Source organism: Anopheles maculipalpis, chromosome 3RL (genome assembly GCF_943734695.1).
Source record: "Anopheles maculipalpis chromosome 3RL, idAnoMacuDA_375_x, whole genome shotgun sequence".
NCBI lineage: Eukaryota > Metazoa > Arthropoda > Insecta > Diptera > Culicidae > Anopheles > Anopheles maculipalpis.
This window is the reverse complement of record NC_064872.1, coordinates 62728462-62753099: the sequence shown is the minus strand read 5'-3', so window position 1 is coordinate 62753099 and position 24638 is coordinate 62728462. Positions and strand designations below refer to the sequence as shown.

Sequence of the window (24638 nt, the reverse complement as noted above, 5' to 3'; positions counted from 1 at the left end):
TCTGGAGTTGTATATAAAACGCCACATGTAGGCGATCGCTCGAAGCAGCTTCCTCCAACTTGAAAATCGTTCGAAAACGATTACCTGCTCGCTGAGTTGGTGTAATGTCACATGGTGTCGTTTTTCCTCAGTAGTTTCGTAGGCGATAGTTTCTGCTGCTGGCCACACTTGCATCGATTCTTTAAGAAATTCTGGTCCAGTAAACCAACGACTCGAGGTTAAATGTTGCCGGAAATTCGTCCATTTCGTGCATTCGTCTGCCACGTTAAGCTTCGTTGGGATCCATCGCCATTCTTCGGCGTTGGTGTTCTCCAGAATTTCTCCAACCCGATGGCCTACGAAGATGCTGTATTTTCTATGATTCGAATTAATCCAGCACATGACATCTCGCGAGTCTGTCCATAAGAAACGTTGATGTATTGGTACGTCATGTGTTCGTTGTATTGTGTTAGCCAACCTGGATCCTACAACCGCAGCTTGAAGCTCCATTCGAGGAGTAGACATGTATTTTAAGGGAGCCACTTTTGCTTTGCCGCCAATCAGCGAAACTTCCACGTTTTCATCTTGTTGGAATCGAAAGTATGCTACCGCGGCGTACCCGTCGAGACCGGCGTCAACGAACACATGTAACTGGATGCTTGCATTATCGAGTTTTACGGTTTGTCGGTAACAGCGAGGGATGGCGATTTGTTGCACGTAAGGTAGACCCGTCAGCCATATTTTCCATTTCTGCCACATATCTTGAGAAATTTCTTCGTCCCAAGCAGTTCCTGACCTCCAAACTTCTTGTAAGATTGCCTTCAAGTATAAGAGAAATCCCGCGATTAAACCTAAAGGATCATACATACTCATGAGCACACGCAAGATTTGTCGCTTCGTTGGTATCGTTTCTCCATCCAGGATGTCGTTGTCGCGTTTGGGATGCATCTTGAAACTGAAGGTATCTGTTTGCTGGTTCCACCACATCCCGAGCACCTTTTGCACGCAGGTCACAGGATCCGAATGGAAGTGTCGTTGCTGTACCACGTTTCCCGAAAACTTTTCTGCGACCTTATTCGAGTTGGAAAGCCAGTTGTGGAGCTGAAAACCGCCTTGACTATGGATGTACTGTATCTCTATAGCTAGTTGTACGGCATCATCTTCGCATTCAGTACTAACTAGAAGGTCATCTACGTAATGTTGTTCCTTTACGCACCTGACGGCCTGAGGGAGCTTTTCGATGAATCGATCAGCGTTGACGTTCTTTACGTATTGTGCGCTGGCTGGTGAACAAGTTGCGCCGAACGTCATTCTGGTCATCACGAACTCTTCTGGATCTTGTTCGGCGTCGCCCCATCTCCAAAGGAAGCGCTGACTATGTTCATCCTCCTTGCGTATCACCACCTGATGGTACATTTCTCTAATATCAGCAGCGACAGCGAAACGGTATTCTCGGAAACGATAAAGCACCTTTTTTCAAGAATTCTTCCAGTTTCTGATTGATCACCGCGGCAAGATTCTTATCTCTCCTCAATCGCTTTTCCAGGCACTCCAGTCTGCGCAAGGCCATGCGTCGGCTGTCTGGTAAGCTTACGTTGTCTGATCGCCACAACAGCCCGGTTTCGAATCGGCCATCGACGAACTTCGTATGCGCATCCAATAAGGCGTAGGCTCGTTCATGATCTTTGGACAAAACGGAATTGGCGTGACATGTCTCGTGCTTTTCCGAAGAAAATATTTCACGTAACACTGCATCGATATCTTCATCGGATTTAGTGCATGTACATAGATGAACACCGCGCGATTCTGCGTCCTTTTGGCTCGTAAGCTGGTCATGAGGGCCGCAAACGACCCAGCCGAGACGAGTTTTGGTAGCAATTGGTTCCCCGGCAGCTCCTTCGATTGTTTTTAGTGGTCTTGTCAGGAAGAAGTTGTCGACACCAATCAGAATCCGCGGTGCTACCTCGTGATAGCTGCGAGCGTTGGACTTTTGCAAGTGGTCGTACTTTTCTGCTAGCTCTGGTAACGGCAGTGATTGCGTGGGAAGCGCTAACTTGGAGATGGTATGCACTTTTGACATCGTGTACCTTTTTCCATCCTTTTCGTCGCCAGAGATGCAAACGGCAACTGTATGCGAGCGGGTCTCTTCTCTTGTTTGGTTTCCCGTCCAGCTCAGGCAGATGGGACTAAGGGTGCCTTTCAGGTTTAGCTCGTCCAACAACGCGTGGTCCATCAGCGTAACGGAAGAACCATCGTCGAGAAGCGCAAAGGTGTTTACATTCTTGCCGTTGCCGTAGAGTGTTACTGGAACGTATTTTAGCAAGGACTTTTCCGAAGTGCAGTTGTGAGCGAAAGTTGTCATAGAGTCGCGGGCGATAGTCTCCCCGTGCAGCAATTCATGGTGGAACATGGAACATCCGTTCTTGTTACATGGTGATGCGATGTGGCATCGTCCAGGATGCTTCCAGAGACACCTTCTACATAAGCGATACCGTCGCACGTAGCCCCATCTTTCATTTGTAGAAGACGAAAGCAACTTATCACAGTCGGGCCCGCTTCGACACTCTTCCTTCTGGCATATGAGACATGAAAAGTCATCGCGCGTAGGTGGTCTGTTTGTTCGTGGCTCCGTATGGGTGTTGACGTATTTTGTATCGCTCCTTTTTGTAGATTGCTGTGGTGGCGGTGTGACGGATACGGCCGCATTAGTTATTGTTCTCATCCATGTGCCATATTCCTGTAACGAAGAGGAAATTAGTTTGGACTCTTTATGAATACCCCACATTAGTTTAAGGCACGGTGGAAGGCGATCGACGAGCTCCTTCATAAGTGATGAATTGTGGTTCTGCTCCTCCATCCGGCGTGCTTTGATAGTAGCGCACAGTTCTTCCACCGATACACCGTAGTCGATCAAGGTCTGCATTTTTTCCAGTCTCGGAGGAGGAGCTGAACGGATTTGCTGCATAACTCCATCAACAAGCACTTCAGAGCGTCCAAAATACCTCTCCAGAGTGCTCATTACTTCCTGCACGTTTTCCGGCTCCTGCAATCGTCTCTGCACCATTCTTAATGCACGCCCGGTGAGACACTCTTGCAACCGCAATGCGTTTTCGTCGTCCGTGTACCCGCACATACGTGTAGTCGTGTCAAAACGGCTCTTAAAATTACTCCATTCGTCCGGATTCCCTGAAAAGGTAGGAAGCTTTCCGGTGACCACGTTCCTGGCGGCTAACTGGCTACGGGTCAGTTCGTGTGCGGCTACTGGAGATGAAAAATGCCGCGTCGTTGAATGGGCATCTGGATTCCCTGGACGAAATGTGCGGCATTGATGATCATAGGTGTCTACGTGGCGATGGGACAGTCTACTGATCTCATCCTGCATAGTTTTTCGTTCCTCGTGGAACTGCTTTTGCTGATTAATTAGCTCCAGTCTTAGAGCGTTCATCTCTCGCGTAACCGCGCTTAGTTCCTCGCTATTGTTAGCTAGGTTGGGCCGCGATGGAGGGCGGCACGTGCAGCATTGCCATTTTTTATCCACCATTTGCTTCGTAACATTTACACATACAAAATGGTACCATCGCTTGCAGATAGCGCATGGCAACATTTCGTCATTCGGCGTCTCGTCACACTTTCCACAAGTACGGTCCTGGTAAAGGTGTGAATACAAGCGCGTTAGTTCCGCCTCCATTGCCTCCTTTTCCTGGCGCATCTTCTCTTGACCGTCCTTTAGTTCTTGTCTCAAGGCGATCATTTCACGCGTCACGGCTCCAAACGCATCTTCAGCATTTGAGGATTCACTAGGGGGCAACGGGGGGTGGCAGGAGCGACACCGCCAATCTTCTGCAATGGTTTCAACCGACACATTCGCACACTCGAAGTGAAACCATAATTCGCATCCGTAGCACTGCGCCATATCGTCGTGCGGCGCTCCGCCGCATTCCCCGCACTTATCCTCCTCGGGACAAGGGTTCACGCTGGACGGCTTCATATCGTGCGACAGATGAGCTCGCGATTCACTTGCACTTATTTTTCGATGGTAAAACTTATGCGGTGAAACACGGATTCGTTGTCCTTCTCCTAATCAGCTGTCGTTTTAGTGTGAGGTCGATGAGCCCGGCTTCAGCAGCGAACACGCGGGTTGTTGTATCGATCACTTTGCGATGGCTGATTTTTTCGTCCCGAATCTCAGTTTTAATGCGATATTAAAACCGGCCACGACACGATACGAATTTTTAGAATGTTGGCTACTTAGCCAACATAAACTTTTCGGATAGGGAAGTTAACGAATATTTGGCAAAGAACGGTTTTTGCGGTTTTTAAGCTGGGGCTAAAAATTCGTCCGCTTACCGTATCGTTTGGTTCTTAAGTGCGTGAGCAAACGAGTACGGCAGCTTACGCATTTATTACTTAATTTTATCCCTCTCTCACACGACCTCTCGCTCTCTATCGGCACGAAGTCGGACGCGTCCACACTAACACCGCTTTTATTGCAGTTACGGCGGGAAGCTGCAATAAACGCTTGTTATTGTGAACAGAATCTGAATCATATTTCGAAGCTAAAAAAGGACAATTTTTCAGATGAATTAGATAAAATTAGCAATTCCAATAGTATGAGTCGTAGCCATGAGATCTTTTTTCCATAAATCTGTTCATGAAACAAAAAATCTCAAGACAAGTTATTGCCGAGCACTGGCTTTAGCCATCATCTTGCGGTTTGGGAAAAAGAGGGCGTGCCCAATGATCGTGCGTAACATGCATGATCATTTCCGTCGAATGGATGCTGCGATGCTATGATGAAGTATTCATTATGTTTCAGCATTTTTAATTTGTAGCTGAATTTGTAGAGTTGTATTTATTTATGATGTGACAGAATGAATCCAATGTACGAACTTTATATAAACAACTCAAAGTGGATTAGCACTAAAGGTAAGGATAGCACCAATGTAACCTTCTACCAGTTGTTTCAAGCAATTGTTACAGGCTAAGTTAATATAATTCAAGGGATCTATGGGATCAGAACAATGTATCTTCCAGTTTTTTTTTTTTTTTTGTACTTTGAACATCCAAATGTTTTTAAGGCTTTGCACTGTAAAAGCTACTTCTAACAACTCCAAAGGATCTTGAAGGATCTAGTAAAGTTTGCATTTATCTTTCGTGGATTCGTACTTGATCAAATCACCAGCAAAGGAACTTGTGTCTCAATTCATCCAAGAGTACTCGTTCTAAAGACCGCATCCTAGAGGATCATAATGTATCTAGTGAAGTTTGCATACATCTTTCAGCTTGATCTTTGATATCTAATATATTCCAAGTAAAAGTGAATTCGTACCAATTCCTAATCAAATCTGGACCCTTTCCCAAAGGTACTTGAGGCTCAATCCATCCAATCTCGTGCTGGGGTCCTCGTCTCGAGAGGTCTATTTCAGTGGGCTTTGACGTGCTGGCAGACCTTGTAATGAGGAGTGACTATCCATCTACGTAGTCACCCAGTTCTCCTTGCTTCCGGAGGGTGGAAGTGGACTACGTTGGACGCCGTGCGCTGCTAGACCACGAATCGCTGAACCAAAGAATTTGCAATGTCCAGAGGTTGTTTGTTGCGGGATTCCTAGACAACCTACCATATGGGCTTAGCCTTTACTTCCGGCCGAGAGCACTCCGAGCAAGATCCATGCTCAACGTAGAGGACTTCCGAACCCGTTCTGGCGTTTAGAATCCTTTTTTTGAGTATGTACCGTAAGATTAACGCTGTTAGTGATCGCCACCAACAGGACATGTCACGCGTCGCATTTTTATTCTGTATTCGTTGTGTGCGTGGTGCTACTCTATGTTTAGTTATTCCGAGAACGTTTAAATTAATGTATTGTGCACTTGTGTGGCTGTGCCGCTTTATGCAGGCCTCACGTACTCCGTTTAATTACACAAAATGAATAATTAATGCGAGGCGAGGAACAGGATAATCCAGCAAAACAATGTAAAGAATTCATAATTTTGCCTTAATGCAGGTGTAACAACACAATCCAGCATTCCACTTAACGTGCACCTTGAATGCCTTTGGAAAGATATGATTTTTCGATGTATAATAAAATTAATTTTAAACTCTATTTATTACTGCATGAAACTGTCCAATGAGCTATTATTTGGCTACACAAATCTTCTTCTTCTTTGGCCTGCTCAAGATTGAGCACGTCGTGTCGACATGGCCAGGTCTCCAATCAGTTTCCAGGAAACTCCGTCTAGGGCATCAGTCCTCCACCCACGGCTGCATCCGATTTCCGACAGGTTAGACAGAAATATACCATTCAAATACAGTAACACGAGAGCTACAATGAGCTTGAATTTATTTACAACGTTTCACACAATTGATGGTGTTTATTGTTCACCACGGAGTGTAAGCATGCATGATGGTGACACATTTATTTCAGTTGACACAAACACCGTTTCCCTTTTTTTTCTCCTTATTATTTTTTTTTTTTTGGTTAGTTTCTGTTTTCCGCCATGCGTTCGTACTTATATGATTGTTGCGACCATTTGTTGCTAATTACTGATTTATCTTTTTTGCTCGAATCGAGTGCTATTTGACACGTGTATAGTTTCGGTGTTTGATTTTACTTTTATCTAATTAGTTAAAAATGCTACCATAGTTCGGTGTTTGCTGCTATTTACACATACCACGTACGTAGAATGCACGCACGATGGCGTAGTAGTATCATCATTGTCGAGACATCGAGATTGTTACGCCCTATAGCGTTATAATGATCATTTATCCTTTTGCTACTTTACTTACGCCTCTAACAACACTTGCCAATGACTGAAGACTGTTTCTAACGTCAGTATTTTACGTCATGTAATGCCCATGGCTTGCATTTAGCTAAGATGTATTTTAAAATCTCACACGCACACATTTTCTAAAAGATGGAGCCGAAAGGTATTGCTTTTTTCGTTTTTTTTTCATCGCAAATTTTTGTGTTCGGCTTAGGGTTTGCTCTAGCGTTTTTTTTTTATATTGAGCTGCATTATGGTGACCGTTAGTTGGGCCCCTTGTTCCCCACATAATCACATACACGCACTCTCTCCCTCTCTCTCTCTCTTTTGACTAGCTGCTGCAGCGCATTTGCGCTGTAGTGTTCTTTTTTATGCACCTTCTACTTACAATCTATAGGTTGTCCTAGACTGCATCACTCATTCACGTTCAACGAATTCGACAGTATGTAAAGAAAAAGATTTGGTGTTTGCAGATATTGCAAGATGTTGCACTGAAAAGGAACGTAGATCGAAGCGATAGCGAGGAACTGTGTTTGATAGTGAGTTGTTTAACAGAAAAGGCCAGTAGAATTACAGCTAACACGCTTAGCTGGGATCTATTGATATGATAAATCGTTAAAAATAATTATGTTTATGCCTTTTGTCTTCCTGTAGTGGATTTCTGTAGAGTCGTTTCATTGAAACCAATTATTAAAAGTGCTTGTTTTAAATATTTTAACCTAATAAACTTAATCGTAAACTGATCATTAACTGGGTTTCAATCACTTCGCGTTCGCGTTTTACTATTAGCTTCATCATGTTACCGAATAGCGCTGATGATTGACTAAGAGTATGAACCTTTTCTCTTTAAAAAAAACACTAAACCATATTTGCAAGTACTTAGAGCATAGGAATGATTCACACGTGCTGATCGATTTCAAAAATAGAATCCCACTAAAATCATTAACACTACAGCGAGCACGATTGTATGTTCTTTGTTGCAACCATTTAAAATTATGCCATTCCACCTACCGATGGTGACGAGCTTTGAAATCTTTAACCAAAATAAAAGCACCCGAAAAATTACTGCTAAAACAAATGCCACTAAACGTGTGTTTGTGTGTTTCGCTGGCCCCGTCGAGTGTGTAAGAAAAGTCAGTTCTTTACGGAAGCGAATGCACCTCGAAACAGGTTGCGCAGCAAAACGATAACAATGCTACGCCGCTAGATCAGGCTGGGCAGTGGAGCGCTTTGTTAACTCCAGGTGAGATCGTACCCCTTCCAGTTCATACTGGGCGCTAGATAGATGCGCTGTCCGTTGTAGAAGAACGAAACTATACCCCGGTAAGCCGTACGTGGTACACCGCTCTGCAATACGTTACAATGGTCGCATTTTAATTTGTATGCATTGATACCGTGCATTAAGCGGTACGCACTTACCTTAAAATCGTCCATTAGACCAAGGTTCTTGGTGGCCCGTTTGTATTGTTCTTTGGTGTGATACGCTATGCGAACCGGTTCTCGGGTCATTACCATGCCACGCTTCAGTTCGTCCAACGTTACCACCTGACTTTGGTAGACGGCTTTTTCGAATGCATCGTCATAGGCAGACTGGCGTGGATGTATAGAGAAATTAGGAGGAAGATTAATTTTACTTATAAGATTAATAAATAAGCAATCCGTTTACCTTCACTAGATAGGACAGGTTGGTTTTGGTGAAGCTCACAAACTCTTCGCTTAGCTTGATGTACTTTAGATGTTTATCGAAGAAGAGACCACTGTAATGACAAGGAATATAAATCGTATGAACACTCAGCAGAGGTTATTATTTTACATCCTAGCCCTACTCACTTGGATACACCTATCTTGCCAAATGTTCGCGTCCGAGGGAGTTCAGGCCGTATACAGGCACGTTCCTTACGCTGTTCTGGCTGTCGTATCCAATCATCCCAAAATCTAAAATCATAAAACAAACAGTAAACCATCAATAAGTACAGTAAGCAACGAATGACTCTAGCAATCCTGTCAACTTACGCTTTCGGCCACTTCAGTTCCAACTCATCCCACAGATCCTTCGTCATCATCCATCCTAGCCCAGGGAAGAAATCGGACCGGTATAGCAGATCATGCGCCGTGCTATCGATTAGTCCATCCTTTCCGTTATCGTTCCACGCCGACACACACCACAGTGATTTGTCGCGCTTCAAAATCGGATAGGTACCCAGGAAATATTCGTAAAAATCGGGAGCCACACTCAGATCGTCTTCAACCAGTATAACCGAATCGAACCCTTGCCCAAACACGGCTCGTAGCGCCCAACCGTAATGGCGCGCAATTTTATAATAACCTTTGTACTTCTTCTCCTTCGGCGGTACGGGAATGTCCGATTGGTCCGGTTGCTGTATGAGCGTGACCTCATCCCGGTACGATAGGATCGTGTTCCGTGTCGCTTCATCATCACAATCTTGTGAAACAATTATCGGAAACTGGTCCGGACTCGGCCGATAGCGTATCAGATCGTCCAGACACTTGTTGACTGAGATGCGATTACATGCGAAAACAACGACCGGGATCACGGGGAAGGTTGGATCATTGTTGAGATAACGTTGTTGGAACTTGCTCAAAATGCGCTCCACTTCGGGCCGCCCATCTTCTGCCTCCGGAATCGGGGCCAGTGGGGCAGGCATACCGAGCACATCTTTCGACTCTTCTTCAAGCTCCGCGTTTCGTTCCTTCCCGTTTTCTCCATCGACGTTTGCGGGTACGAGAGATTCTTGTGTTGGTACGACCGGAATCGCCTGTGCTGGGACACTCGGTATTTTGTCCTCTCGCCGCAGAATGTTTATGATGTCACGATAGAGATTCTGCCGGTTCTCGGTAAAGCTCTTTAGATTCTGCTCAAAGTCCTGCACCTTGTCCAGCATCAGTTTGTTCGGGAAGGCGGGCCTTGGTCGCGTATCATCCGTTACACGGACGGAGCGCATAAACGCAAGATAAGTCATCAGCACCCAGACGACCAGTACGCCGACGAGCAAAATTGTCTTACGTGGCCGCATGGTGCCGTTATCACGCGCTTGCGAAATTTAAAACACTCCACACTACTAATGCCACCGTCGATCGCGACACATACGGCACTGCACGAAGCACAAATCCTGTGCCGCTTTTACAAAGCTACCTTACAATATGCACAACCGAGTGCTGCCAGCTACTTAGCTTTTACCACACACAAAAATTGCGGCGCGCGCGGAAATTGTGCTGCGTATGAATTTTACTACCGTAAATACAATTGCGCTGCTACACACTGCACCGATAGAACTACACGCCGAATGTATGATTACCTCCGCAACTAGCCACTATCATCACTCCATGTCCGTAACCTGCCATTGGAAGTTAGCATTGGGATAGTTGAGAACGAAACTGCGCTTACACGCAGGCCACGAACAAGGGTTTCACACGGCACGATATACTACACACGTTTCCATTGCGCTGAGCTCGTTGATAAGATCGCATTTACAAACTGTTGAACAAGCGAGAACCTTATTTTTCTCACGGATTATTTTCCCATTCCGGACCGATACGTGGATGTATGTCGTTTGTTTACGTGCTGTCAGATTGTGATGACGTTTAGCGCAATCAGCTCCAGTGCAGTGGACCCATACACTCGCACGGTCATTTCTTTCTAATTGTGTGCAGTATGGAAATAGTTTAATCGAACAGATGATTATAATACATAAACACAAATAAAATTTTAGGGGCAGTTCGCCTCATGAAACTTATTAACTGCTTCCAAAGCGAATGTTAATGACCCTAGCCCGCTAACCCTCAAGGGTTAAAGTCAGCTGTCATTCTCGTTTCGTTTGAAAATATGTTTGTTTGTCAACAGTTGTCCCGCAAAAAAGAAAAATGGAAACGTTGCATAGAAGAGCAACTTTTCACTCCGATACGATATAGCTTCCGAAAACGCTTAAATTTACTTCATCGTTCCTTTCAAACAGTCAGACCCATTTATTGTTCCCCACGAAACCGTTTTTCGTACTCATTCCGGCTTATCTCCCACTCTTTCCGATGCATTTTCTTCCTGTGCGCGTGTAAATTAGCGGATGAATTGAACGTTCTCGTGCAGTGAGGACAATTGTACAGTGAACTGCCCGTGTGCGTAGTCATGTGTTCCTGGAAGTAAAGTAGTTCCAATGATCCACAACCATAAACACTCAAACCTTCCTTCACAAGTTTACCTCCAACGTAAACGCCCTTTTGAAAGCCTTTTTACAAATCAAACAACTGAATGTCCTTTGCATTTCGTGCACAAACAGTTTGTGACTACGTAGTGCCGAATAGTTGGGAGAAACCTTGCCACAGATATCGCATATGTTCGGTTTATCGCTCGTTTCGTGTCGGATCATGTGCTTTTTAAGGCTTCCTGTATTTTTCATCCTGTTGAAGTGAGATAAGTTAAAGGACATGGAAAAGGAAATGTTTTGGTGCGCACATTTCATACCATTTTTTACAAATGGAGCATTCCACGCGGTCTGTGCGTTCCGGGTGATGACTGTTTTGTTGGTGCTTACGTAAACTCTCCGGAGTTTTAAGCCATTTCGAACAGATATCGCACATAAGCCCGGGCCTATGATCTCTTTTGCGGTGCTGCTCTAGGCTTTGTTCGGTAGGGTATCTTAAAAGATGAAAAAAATAATTTAAATGTCCTGGCGTTAAGGCAAAATAAAATTTTACATACAATTTTCCACAATCAGTGCAGACATTTGGTTCAGCTGATGCAACATTTTGTTTTCGGCGATTATCCTGCTGATGTGTGAAGAGAAATGCACTATTTGTGTTCTCGTCCGTTGCTTGTTCCGTTGTATTTCCAAGTGTGTGGCACTTGATACGTTCCAAAGTACAGGAGTTTTGTCTAGTTTTTGGTAAATTCTGTTCTTGAAAGTTTCCTCCAAAATGGTTTTCCTGTTCAACATTGATTTCTTTTGACTCATCTTTAACAGAGTTTACAGCATCGATTGATTCTATGGTGATTGTTTCAACTTTTATTTGGTTGATCAAAGGATCAGCATCATGGCATTCATCCACCCCTAGCGTCTCGGACAACAAAGATGATTCCTCTTCTATCAACATTTCAGTATCAATTCTATCAACACCACATGCGATGTGCATGGAATCCTCCTGAAGTGCCATTTGCTCCTGCTCTTCAGCATCGTGTATCAGCTTAATTTGTTCGTAGAAGTTGTTAAACTCATCCACATACGTCCAACATACACTGCACACACATTTTTGTTCGATTTCTTCGGAAGTAAACCAAAACTGACGACACAAAATAGTAACTGCTTTCGGCTGTTCCTCACAGCTAATTGCTTTGGCAGGATTTTCGCTTTTAAAACATAAAAGACAATAAACTGGTTTGTGATCCATTTTTACAACATTGAGTTTAAATTGTACTCTTGTTTATTTTGATTTTTTTACATTGCGCATCGAACGTCAATCGTGTAAAAAAAATTACGAACAGCTGCTCCGGATATAACGCTGGGTTGAAAAGTTCAGTTTAAAAATCATTTGAATTGTTGTGCATACGAGCACGCGGGCAGTAGCGTGGATGACTTTGGTATGACGGATTTTTCAAATATACACGACATCGTTACATCTGGATAAATGTTGATTGTGTCTTATTTATCTGTTATAATATTACGGAAGAGAGAATAATTAATTTTATATTCATACTTCTTGTAACTTATCGCCACCGGTTCCAGATGATGTCAGAAAAATAAAACCGGTCACATGAAATGCATCAAACCGGCTATTTCGAAACGTATTGACCGCGATCCCGATCCTTCGCAAACAGTTCAATGGCCTTGCTAAAAGTTTGTCCACGAAACAAAAAAACTCAGAAACCCAAAGTCAAAGAACTTCGATCATGTCTCATCCACATCCCACACGTGTCGTTGACGGGGCGGCACAAGTATTCCTGTACGTAATGCCATTCTAGCTTGATTAACATTCCGCCTTCGTTACTTTTCTTTTTCTGCGAGCACAAAATCGTCTGCTAATGAATTTCGGTCCATTTTCGTTTGCGAATTTCTCCCAAAAAGCTAGCAATTTCATTTGCAAGGAAGCGTACAATCCGGAAGAATGGAACAGGGAAGCAAGAAACGGAAGACAAGCCTGTTCACATACTGAACAGATGAAATAAAACAAAAATGAACAAAAGAGTAAATAAAACAGGAATTGGAACTGGCCGGTAGCACAGGCGGTAGAGTGGTATATATAAAAAAAGGAAATGAAAAATAAATTCTACCACACGCCGTTGTGGCAGAATTCACCCAAACGATCACCGAGCGGAACGCGAATGCACAACCACGGTCTGGCAAATTGGGGATTGGTCGCTTAAGAACGGCCAGCCAGTGTTGGACTGAGCGCGCACGATAATTTATGCCAGGCATGCTGGCAACGTGTTAGTATAAAGGCTTTGTATTTTTTTCCCTGCACCAACGACACTCCATTTTATTAAAAGCAAACGGTTAGACAATTAAGCTACACCACCACAGGATCTGTTGATCAAAGCAAATACTTCATTTTAATTCGTTTTATAAAAACCATCATCTTGAACTCCACATGGCCGTAGGAAAAAAGTTCTCGTCTTTAATTTTGCGAAAACGGTAGATGACATAATTTTAATTCTTGTTGATAGAAAAACGATACAATGACATCATCAGCTTTGTTCACCTTCATTTACAGCTCACGAATCTTCATCTTTCTTGGAGTGTGGAGTTCAGAATGTATCATTAATCATATTCTTACCAACAATACCTTCGCATAGAAAGTTGGCGTACATGCACAAACCGCGAAACTAGAGGCTAAAGAGAGTCAAAGAGATCATGCTGCTTCTGTTTGCTTTTTACGCTACCCCCAAGTCCAGCATAGTTTGATTTTTTCACCTGATAAGCAAATAAGATTTTTCGCCAATAGAATGTGAAGCACATGAATGGAACAGATTAAGATACAGTTAAAATAAAAATTCGTTCACGAAGATTTGTCTGCTGTATCTGATCTAGATACAGATCGAGTCAGATTGATTCCATTAACTCTCAGAATAATGCGTTCTTTTTTCTTTATTTTCTACTAAAAAAATTGGTATACACTTGATTCTAAATGTTTCTTCCATTAACCGTTAGTGGGAGGTTAAATTTTTCACTGACCTACACACACACATACACGTTAATTACTGTCTTCCACACTGATCGCGTACCAGCATCAGGCACCAAGTTCAAGGCAAGCGCGCAAGAAGAGCCATAATAATACACATACCTTTATCGTGCACAATTACGCCTAAATGAACTTGCTCTTAAGATTAATCCCAAAGTTCTGACGCACGGATGGGGAAGATGGACGGGAGTACGCGGACGGACACGTGTGATGTGCATGATCATCCAGTAACTGTGTTAATAGTGTACTTCACGAGCGCTACCGAATGTAGGTCTTTTCCGGTCTTTTCGGCTTTTTCGCGGCTAGAGCCAAGAGTTCGTTCTCTCGGCGACGTGCACTTCTCAGCTTGTGCATGTGAATATCGTATGTTAACCGTTTTGTGTTCTAGCGGATCATCCGGATTTCGTTTGGTGGTTCAAGATGCAAGATCGCAAGATTAAAACCAGAAAACCTATCCCCGCAGTACATGAGAAATCTCCGCTTTTCGATGGTAAAACCTTGTTTAACCTACTGTTGTTGTTTCTCTTCATGAGCGTGTGTGTAACTTGTCTCGTCTGCAGAACGGTAAAGGTGATTGCTGGGATGACACAGCTGTGTTTTACTAAAGTCATGCCCATACCCCGGGTGGACCTGTTCTGGTCGTTGATTTTATCTGCCTTTTAAGCAGAATGATATCTACCCCGTCTTCGATGGTCTTAGGCTGGGATTTTAACGACTCAAGCCAGCTCGTATGTTTGTGGAGGGGTTTATTTGTTTTAGTCCATATCTTTGCGTTAGTTCTTAGCTTAGTTCTTAAACCATCCGTGGGGGCACTCGTCAGCTAACTAAGCATGAGAGTGCATGATGGCTACTCCCTCATTACTTATTGCTTTATGGAGTTGTGAGAATGCTAGAACTACCCTGGCTGGAAATAGCTATTCGTTGCTAATCGCTTCACGATCATACTCGTAATCAAATGAGATAAGCTTCAGTGGTTACGAGTGAAGTTATGATACTCCTGCTACCTTTCACGTTCTTGGAAATAATTTTTATATGAATTTGCTTCCAAAAAGCACATAAAGATAGCAATAATAATGCTTCAACCGTTCCTCAGTGCCGGTTCAGGTTCCGGCCCGTGTCGTTGTCCTTGATCGTAACAAAAAATGAACAACTTTTATAATCCTACTCACATCACCGTTCTGCAGTGTGTCGGATGAAACTGGTTTTCACCACACAGGTCCACTCGTCCGGGTGCTGCTGATCTGTTGCGTTCGCACCAAAAGGAGACAGCTGGTATCCACAGTGTATCCTTTGATGCCCCATTTTGTGCTTCCTCCGATTCGCGTCTCGATACCAAAACCATAATAAATTGATGCTTAAGTTCGATCGCGAATTCAACGTAAAATAGAGCGTTCAATTCTCCTTTTTCTTTGTTGTTGTTGCCAATTCTTGTTCTCCAACTTTTAACTGGCTCCTTGGAAAAGTTGCAACCGTTGATGGCAGCCAAATGGGGGAGCACTGCACTGGAGTTCATTAAACCCTTAAGGTTTGACGTTTTGACGGTTGTATGTCGCTTGTCACATTTTATATGCTTATTTTGTTCGTTACTTTTACCATGTTTTGAAGGTTGTTTTTAATGATATATTTGTCTATTACTTATTATTAGTTAATATTTATTGAAGAATTAGCTTTAGTTTAAAAAATAGTAATTAAAACACCTTTTCCAACTGATTTGGGCGCTAAACTTAATAAAACGAATACGTGAATACGTGAAACGTGAAACGTGAAACGCCGGTGCTGATGTAAAAAAAGAACGATCTTTTATTGCTGGTTTAACAGGGAAATTCCACACCTGATTAATTACAAAGTTCCACATTCGTGTTGTAAATATCCCCTTACTGAATGCAAGAACCCACTATAAGATTGCAATGTTCCACAATTCGCCTGAAATATTGCACTATACTTCTGACAAATGAATGACAAATGACAAATGAAAAATTCATTCTGACTGAATGAATAAAAAAAACCCATTATGTGAATCGAATCCCTGTAAATTAAAGAGATTGATTACAAACTCTATAGTTCCAACAAACCAAAGAATAATTCAAATGTTCCATCATATAGATCGAGAAATACATATTATATAATTAATTTTCAGTAACAGACAATAGAATAATATTGGTTTACTACTTCCGATAATTATATAACGGTTGTAATATTCCAAAATTTGGAGAAAACATCCAAAAATTCGTAGCTTTGTTGGTCAGAATGTTACAGTTGTTACAGATGTTACAGTAGAAATTGTCGAACCTTTGAACTTAAAAAACAAAACTGTGTTAAAAACAAAACAAAAATGCCACAACCTTTCTAATAAACGAGCTGTAGCTTATGCCAAACTGTAAAAAATGTACGGAAAACATGCAGAAAAAACAAATAAAATAAAAAATTTGCTACTATAATCGATTTCCCAAGATCATCATTGAAGTCATTTTTTAAACATTTTTTGGTGTTTGAATTTTTGTTTTTTTTTTCATTGCTTACTTAAGAGTTAATACAACGTCAAAACATAAGAAGAAGTAACATGAAAAAGATCAGCTGAAATTCGAAAAGACGAAACATAAAAAAACCCCCCACTGCAGATCCTTTATTATCCCGTGACCGAAACTGGACACCGGATCAAGTGGTCCTCTTGGGTCGCCTTGTATTTCTCGCTCTCTTTCTCGGTTTCTCTCTCTTTTTATGCTGATCTGTGCTCTTCTCTCGTTCAACAGCGAACACTTTCCAAAGCAAGCGCGACTGCAACAGTGCGTAAGGCTTACCGATCTTTTCCGATCTCCGTTTTCTCGCGCAACCGCGATCAGCATAAGCCGCGAGCAACTAGTTTGCCGTGCCCGTCTTCCACTCAAAATCAGTACAGCTTGAGTCGTCACACCGAGAGGCCGTTGCGCGTGTTGTGTGCCTTCTGTGCGTCCCCGGTGTGTTTGTGAGTGTTTGTGGTTTCGTGTTTCGCGTTAGTGGGTTGCAGTAATTGTTGCCGAGCGAGAGTAAACCAAAAGGTAGCGTTTGTGGTTTTCTTTTAGTAGCGGTAGGTGAAGGCGTTCGCGTTTATTGTGTTTCCATGGCAACCCACTATCATGCTCGCCAGCGAGGGGAACACTTTACAGCTCACTGTGGCTGTAGTGGTGTTATCACTAGGTGCAAAAAAAAAAAAGGTTGAAAGAACATCGCGAAGAGCGCAGCAGAAGGTCGCGGTGCGGATTTGCTTCTTTTTGCTTGCCGAAGTGGTGAATGGTTTGAATTTATCACTGCACGATCCCTTGCCTCGATCGCGATCCATAGGCGCCCTCACTCCCGCAAACCCCATCGACCGTATGGGGTGTTGGTTGCTTCTCGGAGACGATTGTTTGATGTTTGCGTGGCTCTATGGGAAACTGTTCGCACCGCAAATTCATATTATCGTAAAGATCTCTGTTGATTGTGTATGAGTGGTTTAGTGTTTACTGCGCCCGGTGTATGTGATGTAGGTTTATATCACCATTTTGCAACTCCAAACAATACAGAAACGGTAGAATCAGTTATAAGTGGCATTCGCGTATTCGTGTGCAGACTGTAGCTTCAATGGTCATAATTTACAAGTTTGTGGAATAAACTGCAACTGCACCGTGCTTTATAGCTTTCAGGTTCGAATGTTAGGAGCCGGGAAAATGGCTTGGTTCATCCAAAACAGTGCACAGTGCCAGTGATCTTCCCCGCTTTCGATCGTGCTTCACAGTGTAAAGAGTTATTAGAAAGTTTTCCCTCGGGAATCGCAGCTCCGATATCTACACTGGTTTGGATTTCTCTTGCCACAGTGCCTTTAAACAGAAATGCAAACTGCAAAGAAAGAGCATAAAATTGAGTCTTGATATTATATTTATAATTTTTTGGCTTCACCTAAAATGTTTCTGCCATTTTATCCACTTTAATGTATAATCACAAATGCTTTGAAAAAAATATTATAAAGTCAAAACGCTGTGGAAGTAGTTACAAAAAATTACAAATTCATTCCAAAGGAAGTAACCGCCAGCCTTCAATAACGAGGAACATGCAAATCAATTCATAACACCGATCACATAATCCCGCCACCTTCCTTAGCATGTAGCTTAAAAAATTTCCTCTATTTTCCAGCCACTCATTCTGCCCAACAAATAAGTGTAGTGAGCGTGAGCGTGAAATAAGCAAAACGTAAAAATTGCCACCCTAAAGGCAGCGCCGTCTGCTGGCCCTTGCCTAACTTCCCCGTATCCGTCGCATCACGACGACACGCTGCGCCTCCCAGTGTGGCTGTGGGGTGATGCATTTTACGTTAACGGCCGTTTAAAATAGTGCCCAGTGTCTCAAAGCCGTGCCGTTGCATAACTCAAAGCCTGCCCTGCCTAGTTTAGCCGTGCCCGCTCCATCCAAAAGGGTTCGTCACTTTTAGCGCGAGCATCGAAATCGTTCGATCGAGTATTGGCAGTGTGTTCCGTTGTGAGTGCGCATTCGTTGGGGGTAGATTGTGTTGTGGTGTGGTGTTGTAGGTGGCCGTATTCGAGTGAACCCAGTGTGCCCTGTTGTGTCAGTGTGCCGTGCATTCAATTGTGCCCAAAGCCCAAATTTTTGCAACGAAACGACGCTCCCGAGACTGGTGATCCGTACGCTAAGTGACGCACAGTGTGGGTACAGAAACTACCGAACACAACGTTTCGTGATGATGAAGCTGAAGCTGTTGTACGCGCTAGCCAGCATAGCGCTGACCGTGGCCAGCTGTGAAGCGAAAGGTAAGTGGTTTTGCACAAAACAAAAATGTCTCGCTCGCCGACTAGTCAACCTTCGTGGCGCGGGCGTAGGAGTTGCCAAAGTATGGGCCACGGTTGCGTGTTGAGTGAATGTTAAGATTTTTGGGCGCTCGTAAAGGTCGAGGACAACACCATTGTTTGGAAACAGTACAGTACACGTTAGTGCAGATTTTCTCTCACGAATGTTGCTCACGGTTGAAATGATCTTTCCCAATATAAAGCGGCTGTTAAATGCCTTGCCTCAAGTTGCTACATGGAGTTCACATTTTATCGACCAATTGTTCCACTCTCCAGCCTAACGGACAGACTTAGAGTTTAACAATTTGTCACCAGCTGTTAGAATCCGCCAGTGCTTAGGTCTCCATTCTGCTCGCCGATTGTCTCATTACCATAATCTAACCGAAAAAGGAAACTAGCTCATACACAGGCAACCCCCCACACCTCACACCAGCCACCAACCAACCGGAGAGCTGTTATTCGTTAAAACTGTGTGGTTGGGCCTATAAATATTGACTCATTGCGCCACGCAAGACAACATCGCAAACGTCACGTCCATGTACGGGGAGTCGTTTGTCCGTGAATGAAATTCGGTGTCCCGTCTACACGGCGGCGCAGTTTATCCCGCACTCGCCTTTCGAAGCCTGCTGTACCAAAACCCCGGCTGAACCGGTTCGTGTGCTCTGTGCTGTACAGTGAAGAAACTGCTTTGCGCGACAAACATTCGCGCGCCAGGCCAACCTTTGCTTCGTGGTGGTTGGTAGTGGAAAGTGTCTGGCGGAGATTAAATAAAGCTCGGCGGAGATGATGGCGTCATCCACTTCGGTGGCACGCTCGTGCCGCTGGAGGTCGAAAGCATCGATAAAAATTGCACTCACAAACACCAGCGCCCAAACCTGCGGACGGGCAAGTTCTGATGCGTGTCCAGTTCGTTGCGTTTCACATTCGTTGCTAAGTGTCAATTGTGTACATACACATGGTCATACACACATAAAAACTTATTTGATGACTGGGGCGAGCGACGATGACATTGCCTGTGACATCATCGGGCGGAAATGCATGCCGTCCCGGAACCGAAAACTACTCGATATCTTCACGCCGGATGGTCTATCGGTTTGTTTAGCTGTTTGCTGCGATTTCTCTTTGCCTTGGGATTGCCTCATCGGTGTTGTTGGTGGGCTTGCCGTGGAATGGGAATACCGGTTGGTGTGCAAATTTGCTAAGGTTGGACAAAAAATTTCTTCCTTGCGTTAAATTTGATGTACAGACAACGAACTATCTATTTCATTTTATTGTAAAATATGTTTACAGTCTAAAATAAATAATATTAAGCTATTTGTTATTCAAAGGAACGACTAGAATTTTTCTCAGTTTTTGAACACTGCTCAAGATGAAATAAATAAAAAGTAGATAAACCTGAGCAGTCACATTTTAAGTAATCTCATAAGCTTTTTCACTTGGAAAACTATTTACAAATTAAAAAAAACTGGTAAAAAAACCTTATAAACCTTAACCTGATCCTCGTGATTTCATAATTGACAATTCTTTCTTTTAATTTGGAAAATATAAAATATAAAATGTTAGTTTCAACAAAACTTTTCAAACAAAACAATCCATTTCATTATGATCGAGTTTCCTGTTTTGTCCCCTTTTCTAACCTCCCATTTGATGCTGGAAAAAATGCGCTCTCAAACGCTGTTGGAAAGTGTTTTCCCTGCATATTTGTCACAAATTCCCCAACCCAGTCCAATGCGATGCGAAGAACCGTAAACCACCGGCATACCAGTCTCCACAGCAGTCCGGTCCTTCCGATTCGTAAGCCTCGGTCAGACATTTGCACGGTGCATCATCAGCCGGCGTTGATTTATGGCTTCTAGTCATCCGTACCACACCGGTGCGTCCCGAGGGTGACCATCTACGGCGGTGCGTCGAGCCGTCATCACCGTACCGCCGCTGTGGTCATCGCCGGATGCATAACCATCGTCACGTATCGTATCGTACCGTCCGGAGCGGAAATATGGCAGGCATGATTTATACAGGCTCTGGCGCATTATCGCTTCCTTTTCGGTACCGCGTTTGGTCCGTTTGGGGAACGCAGCCTTTTTTTCTCATTCTTTCGCGTTGCACCACGCCATGCTCATACGATGATGCCATACCTTCGCATCCATTAGCCGATGAAGAACATTCTTTCTGATGGTCGTGAGATATATTTTTTCACTCGCTTCTTTCTTGGAAACAAAATTGCTGCAAATGTAAAGGCCATATACTATGCACCGCACAGTTGGGAGTGGTTCCCAACTGTATGTATGTGCCTTTGTGCATTTTTTGCTCCTTCTACGTGCTTGGACACGTATGCGACGATCGTACAGGTGGAGTAAAAGCGAAATTCTCATTCGCTTCTGTACTGGTCGTCGTTGAACAGCGTGCAAAGTTTGAGAAGGTGAGCGAGATGATGCTTGGGAATAGGATTTTTTCTTCTTTCCTTGCTAAAATGCATTCAACCTACTCATCACGAGCCGGACGGTGTGCGTAATTATAGTTCCGGGAGCTCGTAACGTCCCTGTCGATTGTGACGCTGTCATCAACGACAATGACACGATTGTGTAGTATGTTTTGTAAATTATAATCCTTCCATTGCTAGATCATCTACAGAAAGTTCTCTTCTCTCTAGACAAACACCATGGTATTTAAAGACGATGTTTACAACTATCATCCGGTACTTTCTGCAGATGGACACACCTGTTTCTGGTTGAAGCCGATTATCCCTTGCTAGATGATAGCTTATTGATAGTATGGAGTAGAGAGTGTGAAAATCATATGACAATGCGTCCTTTAACATTAAGTAGTAACAATTCCTACTGAAGTGTCATTTTCACGCAATTTTTTTAACCGTAACCCCCATCAAGAGGGGAACGGAAACAGAACTGGTTGTTAAAAAGCCAACCTTGGTATGGGAATAATCACTCGAACTGAGTACTTAACTAGAATTTTCCCCGCAATTTATGTCACGTAGGAAACGGACCTTGGTTCTGGAAACATCTTTGTTTTATTTAAGATGATTGAAAATCCACTTAAAGTATACAACAAAATGATTTTTGGTGGCATTTTTAAACGATCTAATGCTTTTTTTATACTTCAATCGACCAATATAATTTATTACAAAATTTTATATAAAATTTTGGTAATTTTTGAGATACCGAAATCACTTTGAGGTGTTGAAAAATAAAATAAAATATTTTACAGGCACAAATTAAAAAAAGGTTCCTCGCTTGTTCAGCCGTTGTAGTCTTTTATTTCTCATATGAAAATTAAACGGATATTTTTACTTCTTTTGAGATTGAAACGGTTTCTAAGCATTAAAAATATTGCAAGCATTGAAAATACACTTTGACAATACAGTTTTGTTTGTTACATTCCCACAACGGATGTCATCAATGAAAGTTTTCAACCGATACAAAACCCAACCCGGTACGAAATCTAATCTGCCGGTAAAGTTTCCTACGGCTTCTGTCATTTTTCTATCGCCAATGGACACAAACCCCAGCACGGTTTCGTATAACTCACTTTCGCTAGCACTTCCTCATGCACCGTGGGCTTCCCTCATTTCCTGCACTACTTTCACTGCAGCCCGGGGCAGCATCCACAGCACAGCACGGAAAGACTCTTTCTTTCACAATCTGCCTTAGGCTCTTCCTTTTCATGGGCGTGTGTGTGTATGCGTGTATGCGATGTTTTTTTTTCTAGTCTCAACTCATACTCTAAGATGTGATCTGTTGCTCGTTTCTTCTCCCTTCGAACAAACCCCCCAAAAGCTACTAATGAGCAATTTGAATGGCTTTGGCTGACTCATTTCTCTGTTGCGCGAACGTACCCGCTAGCGGCACCAATTATTCTGTACTGTTCCGAGCGGTTTTGTTTGGTATCGAATGACAACACAAAAAAAAACGGGCCACAATCAAAGGGTGTCGGTGAAGAGTGTTGAAATGTCTTTTCTGCAAGCGTATGGTTCTTGTGCGGAGGATTAGGTCTCATGCAAAACTTTCTCCAACTACACACGAAGATGGTGCGGTCTGACAACAAACTTACGGCCCGGAGGGGGTGCAAATGGTGTTGGGATACCTAATGGTAGGGATAAAAGAGAACATCAGCATGACGGTTATAAGCTGTCGCTTAAATTCCAGCTTCTAAAAGTGTGCCTTTGTGTGTGAGTTGGAAAACGATCGAAGTGATGACAGCCTCCAGCCAGGATTAGTTTGTCATCGAATGCGGAGTTGATCACGGACGAAGTCACGGTTGTGTGCACGTTTTATGGTCAGCGTGACCCATAGCCACCAGGACAGATCATGCGCCCTGAAAGAATTCAGCATAAAGGGTCAGCGATGTTAACATGAAACTCCCCTGAAGATAGAGGAGGAGAGAGAGAGAGACCAATGGGAAACATGATCATGGGAAATGGGAACCATTTGGCGCCTAACTTAATAACCATTTCAATTTGTCAACCAGACATGGGTATGGGTTGTCTTTCAGGTGACTAGCTTTAGAAGCTCCACAAAAATGAGGAACTCAGAAGGAAATAAAATACAGCCCACCGGAATGCAACAACCCACTAGGCGCCATTTGTAACTGCATTCCTGGGCAACTGGATTCCAAATAAGTGTGACCTTCAATCCATACCGGTGAGCTAAAAAAGAAAGAAATAAAGTTCTCCAGCCTGCCTTCCCACCCTAGGTTTGGTGTGTAGCGAAATTCAACTCTTTCCTCTCGCTGGTTTCTTTGTCCGTCAAGCTTTGCTAAAGATGGTTCGACACCAAACAAGAACTTCTTCCTGGGATGAGTATAATCAATACTGACAGCATTCCTTCTTTGTGCAAACTCTTGCCACAAATCTCGGCGACTAAAGCTTCTCCATATTAACCGGATAATGTGGCTACGATTAATGCACCAATCCGTGGGAGGAGGGAGCGAGATGTCTACGTCGGGACCTACTGGAGCGTTACGACGTGGGCTTGTCAGAAGCAATTCATTTTCAACCGCCCTTTTGACTTTTGTGACGGATATACGGAGATGAGCTCTCCTACACGCGGCTAGAACGCCAAGCAGTTGATAAACCCCGGGGGTAGAGTAGGATGTTGTGCGGCTGTCATTACCTTCGATGCGTTTCGCCCGAGACAAGCTAAGTGGCCTTGCCGGTCCATGCATAGCTGTACCGAGAGTTGGCACGGTTGAACGTTTCTTGGACGATGTCGCGTAGGAACAGAGCCGGGCCGAACGGGCCGAAGGTGTCAATGGCAAGCTTCCTTATAAGTGTGCCCTGTCCCGTTCCAAGCTTACACAAATCTGTCGCCATTCGAAGCTGACTGTGAATGCAAGTTTATAAACCATGAAAGAGTTAACAGATGAATCATTGCTGCCAGAGTGTCTTTGTTTTATCTAAATTTTATTTTTTTTTTATTCATAAGGGACGGCCAGGCCGAATTGCTATCTAAATTTATTAACTTTTATTAAATTATTTTTGCTGCTTTAAAGCATTATTATTTTAATGCTTTAAAAGCATTTTTTGCAGAAAAATGCTTTTAAAAGTTGATGCTTAAATGCATGGAAAATGGAATTATAACCCTCGCCAGGCGTTTGGACACATAGCAGCACATGATTTATATACAATACTTTATTCATATCATCTTTTACTCTATTCAATTCAATCCATGTGAATCGTCTATGCAACACGGCGGCACAAGAAATCGACCGGATTGTACGACGATTACAAAACGCGGACTTAGTACAGACAAACCATGGTCCAAAACGAAACACTGCACACACTGCAAGCTCATCCACAAACTGCGTGCTACGATCCACACTCCGGCAATGGACTGCAATTATCGCGCATAACAATTCAATGCAGTGTTGTCGGTTTGGTTT

At 43.3% G+C, this 24638-nt stretch overlaps 4 protein-coding genes across 4 annotated transcripts in view; 1 reads left to right on the top strand and 3 right to left on the bottom strand.

Annotated features, from left to right (window-relative positions):
- LOC126563252 (biogenesis of lysosome-related organelles complex 1 subunit 2) overlaps positions 1-24638 on the bottom strand; it is a 271392-nt gene that overhangs the window by 164891 nt on the left and 81863 nt on the right. The window lies entirely within an intron of this gene.
- On the bottom strand, positions 7836-9834 carry LOC126562100 (alpha-1,3-mannosyl-glycoprotein 2-beta-N-acetylglucosaminyltransferase). Its single transcript, XM_050218519.1, has 5 exons — positions 8755-9834; positions 8572-8676; positions 8408-8498; positions 8161-8331; positions 7836-8088 (listed from the first exon to the last, which is right to left on the bottom strand). Exons 1-5 carry the CDS (start codon positions 9774-9776, stop codon positions 7975-7977), a joined length of 1503 nt encoding a protein of 500 aa, XP_050074476.1. The 5' UTR covers positions 9777-9834; the 3' UTR covers positions 7836-7974.
- LOC126562441 (zinc finger protein 90-like) lies at positions 10726-12141 on the bottom strand. Its single transcript, XM_050218953.1, has 4 exons — positions 11456-12141; positions 11219-11392; positions 10956-11154; positions 10726-10890 (listed from the first exon to the last, which is right to left on the bottom strand). Exons 1-4 carry the CDS (start codon positions 12139-12141, stop codon positions 10726-10728), a joined length of 1224 nt encoding a protein of 407 aa, XP_050074910.1.
- The window catches only part of LOC126562308 (uncharacterized), a 52177-nt gene continuing 46176 nt past the window's right edge, over positions 18638-24638 (top strand). The window contains exon 1 of the mRNA XM_050218768.1: positions 18638-18707. Coding sequence (XP_050074725.1) covers positions 18638-18707 — 70 coding nt within the window. The remainder of the gene's footprint in view (positions 18708-24638) is intronic.